This window comes from Triticum urartu, chromosome 2A, assembly GCF_056163025.1.
Source record: "Triticum urartu cultivar PI428250 chromosome 2A, HENAU_Tu73, whole genome shotgun sequence".
NCBI classification, from domain to species: Eukaryota; Viridiplantae; Streptophyta; class Magnoliopsida; order Poales; family Poaceae; genus Triticum; species Triticum urartu.
The window spans coordinates 595,178,550-595,182,255 of record NC_141874.1 but is presented as its reverse complement, the minus strand read 5'-3'; the positions used below and the strand labels follow the sequence as shown (position 1 = coordinate 595,182,255).

At 55.4% G+C, this 3,706-nt stretch overlaps 1 protein-coding gene across 1 annotated transcript; it reads left to right on the top strand.

Annotated features, from left to right (window-relative positions):
* The first annotated feature begins 200 nt into the window (after positions 1–200).
* On the top strand, positions 201–1,780 carry LOC125533726 (transcription factor MYB17-like). Its single transcript, XM_048697089.2, has 3 exons — positions 201–490; positions 616–745; positions 974–1,780. The coding sequence occupies exons 1-3, from the start codon at positions 355–357 to the stop codon at positions 1,560–1,562; spliced, it is 855 nt and encodes a 284-aa protein (XP_048553046.1). The 5' UTR covers positions 201–354; the 3' UTR covers positions 1,563–1,780.
* The last annotated feature ends 1,926 nt before the right edge of the window (positions 1,781–3,706 follow it).

Sequence of the window (3,706 nt, the reverse complement as noted above, 5' to 3'; positions counted from 1 at the left end):
CATCATGCGTCTTCAATGCGGCGCCCTCCCTCTGCCCGTCAGCTCCACCACTTATTATCGACGCCCCTCGCCCCCCCCCCCCCCCCCCCACCCCCACCACTCTCGTTGTTCGCAGCAGCAGGTGAAAATCCGGGGCATTTATGACCCTCCGGCACCCCCCCCCCCCCCCCCCCTCGGCCTATAAATCCGCCCCCGCATTGATTGCCCACGTCCCGTCTTGCTGCTCTCCCTGTCTGACCGCCCAGGCTCACTCTCCGCTGCCTGCCACTTCACCTACTCCGGTGGTGGATACGTCGAGGATCTGGTCGGCGGTGAGCGTGTACATTTCGTCGGTGCTGGTGGTGCGCCGGCGCCATGGGGAGGACGCCCTGCTGCGAGAGCAGGCAGGGGCTGAAGAAAGGGCCCTGGACGCCGGAGGAGGACAAGCTCCTCGTCGACTACGTCCAGGCCAACGCCCCCGGCAACTGGCGCATGCTCCCCAAGCTCGCCGGTACGTGCCGGCCAACAGCCATCCCCATGCATGCATCGCTCTTAGTTTTCTCCCTCCTTTGAAATCGTGTAGCGAAGCGAAGGCATGATTTCCTTGGGCGATTTTGCTGAGGCGCGTGCTTGCAGGGCTGAACCGGTGCGGCAAGAGCTGCCGGCTGCGGTGGACGAACTACCTCCGGCCGGACATCAAGCGCGGGCCCTTCACCGCCGAGGAGCACAAGTCCATCCTCCAGCTCCACGCCATCGTCGGCAACAAGTCAGTGCTCCTCCTACTCCTACTACCATTAACACATTTCGTGCTACTACAGTATAGTACGTACGTACGTACGTGCGTATCTTTGCACGTACTGAATGAGGATGCTCATTGAATGATCGACGAACGATGCCATTTATTAAGCCATCTGCGTCTCGCTGACCATGTGCATCCAAAGCCGACGCTCTGACGCCGTTCTATCGTGGTGCTCGATCTTCTCTTCTCAACCAGGTGGTCCATGATCGCGGCGCAGCTGCCCGGCCGGACGGACAACGAGATCAAGAACTACTGGAACACCAACCTCAAGAAGCAGCTCCGCCAGGCGGCGCTCGTCGGCGAGCAGCACCCCGCCCTGGCCAGCCCGGGTGCGTCTGTCGGCGCCGGCTGCCTCGCCGCGCGTCACACGGCCCAGTGGGAGACAGCCCGCCTCGAGGCCGAGGCGCGCCTCTCCATGCTCTCCACCTCCGCCGCGACCACCAGCGTGACCGCCTCCTCGTCCTCCTCCACCGCCGCGGCCGGGGGCGAGCACGGGGCCGACGCGCCGTCCGACGTCTTCCTGCGGCTCTGGAACTCCGAGGTCGGGGACACATTCCGCCGCAAGTCGGCGGGCTCGGCGCCGCGCGAAGGGTCGGCGCAGCCAGCAGCGGCACCGTTGCCCCCGCCCGGGGACGACTCGTCGGCAGCGTCCAACGTGACGACGGCCGTGACGGCGGAGGAGTACCAGGTGTTCCTGGACATGGCGGCCGAGGAGCTGGGCCTGTTCCACGGCGGGTTCTCGCTGTACCCGCCGGCGGACGGCCTGTTCGCCGAGTTCCAGTGAGGCTAAGCTAGAGGTTTGTTTGTAGCTCGCCTAGCTAGCAAAGCTAGGGGTTTCGTAGCTAGCTAACGTAACGTACGAAGCGCGCTATGCATGCGTCCGCGTACGTACATACGTGTGTGTGTGATGCACATGACTGTGCATGTCCCATGTCGTGTGTTGCCGTGGCGTGTGTACGTATATGTACCGTGCAGTGTAGCAAATGTGCGCGTCAGTGTGTACGACTGTACGTGGGTGATGGCAGGGTTCTCTAGGGCAAGTGTTTTTTATTTGACTGCTCTAGCTAGCTGTAGAAGTCTAGGACAGGACACGGCAGGACGTCTGCCGATGCTTGCCGTGGACTTCTCGAGCCCTCTTTGGTTTATTGTGTTCGTGTACGTTTGCTTACTTTTCAAGTGGTGTTAAATCTGCAAGGGTACAACTGCGAAGGCCTCACACAGCACGCCCAGCTTCGACAACATTTCTCAACACCCGCCACGATCCAAGCAAGTACACACCCTACCATACCGTGGGTGTACATAATCCATACACGGTCCCTGAAAAAAGTTGCACCGTCCGATCTTCGTCCAACAGTTGAAAATAGGTCTGGCGCTGTTCATCTTCAGTCTCCAGCTTCTTCATCACGTAGCCGTTGGCCTCCACCCCACCGGCGGCTATCGCCACCACGGCCGTACTAGTCATCGTCCTGGCCATCCCTCTAAGCACCGCACCAGCGATGAACAACTCCGGCGATCCCCTGCACCCCACCCGTAAGATAGATAATGGGTCCGTTGCTCCCCCACAAAATAGATCATTGGGCTGTTGCTTCCTCCTAAGAGGATTCTTCTTCTCTGGTGAGGTCTGACACGCCCCAAAAAAGTGGCTGACGCATGCAAAATATTCAGCCACATGAGGAATAGCAAAACCAATAAATCTATAGGTCGTCATATGTGATGCCCGTGTCTTTACTTAGAGCATCTTCAACCCAAACCCCACTCTCCCAGTACATCCGGCGGACAATGTTCGGACCAAAATACGCCATTCAAGCAAGTCCTATAACGTCAGAGTCATCAAACGTTCGTCCTTGTCCGGCCTCTTCCATTTGACAAATTAAGATGAACAACAATTTAACCATTCATTTAAATAGTTACCAACAAAAGCACGTGATGTTCATCGAGTTTTATACATCCATCAATCTAAAAAACCCAGTTTAGTTGTCAGTTTCAAAGACCTCAAGTTTCAGCCTCCTTTTCATCATCGTTTTGAGTAAAAGTGTTTGTGCATGCTAGCATGGAACTCTTTCTCGCATTGAGATTCAAGTTCGCTGCCTTCACGAATAGCATCTTTCATGCCTCGGCTTCGGCCTTGATAGCAATCTTTGTCTTCTCGAGTTTGAACATGTTATTTTGCATGTCCATGAACATGTCGAACCTCTCCGCCTTTGTGTCCTTCTTTGCTTCCTTCCTTTTTACCACGATGATCTTGAACTTCTCCATCATCTTGGCCGCCATCCCTTCCCGCTTCTCTTTCCCCACCTCCCACTTTCTCCCACGGTTCATAGGCACATGGGTGTCTGGAGCATGCCCTTCTTTTGTTGGATCACCACCTTTATCTTCATTGACCACGGCAGTCTTTAGGGAGTTGGAAATGGTGTCAAGCCACTTGCTTTGCACATTCAACTTCGTCCAACAATGCCAAAATACAAAGTGCTTCTTCTCTGTCGTCTTGTGCTACAATGTGCACGCTCGTGTGGGCTATCAAAGGAAGAAAAGGACATGGTCAACAAGTTACAACATTGAGTAAATCAATCAAATGACCAACACATAGAGAAATAAGCCAAATATTACGAGCTCGAGGAATGACGCGCCACTTGGACAGTGGGTTTGCACTTGTTTGTATGAGACGCAAAGCTTGTTAGCGGCCTCTTGAATTATGTACCATCGATGGGCTAGTGAGTTCATATAGTGATTATGGATCATGCCCTTGTCTTCCTTTGCTAGCTAGCTCGTGGTTCCCCTCTTCTTCTTTGGGACAGCACCCATGGCCAGTGGCCGTCCGGCTCAAAGTCCGCCTCCTTGGTGTATCACTATGACTCTTGCTCCGGCCGTGAATCATCGGCTTGCTTGTCTTCGTAGCCGCTTCCATCATGGATGATGTTCATCATTGAC

Bases quoted from the DNA above. Each gene is read 5' to 3' on its own strand.
- LOC125533726 (XM_048697089.2), top strand. From the start codon at position 355: ATGGGGAGGACGCCCTGCTGCGAGAGCAGGCAGGGGCTGAAGAAAGGG. The intron at 491-615 runs GTACGTGCCGGC...GCGTGCTTGCAG, and splicing joins CATGCTCCCCAAGCTCGCCG to GGCTGAACCGGTGCGGCAAG. The intron at 746-973 runs GTCAGTGCTCCT...CTTCTCAACCAG, and splicing joins CACGCCATCGTCGGCAACAA to GTGGTCCATGATCGCGGCGC.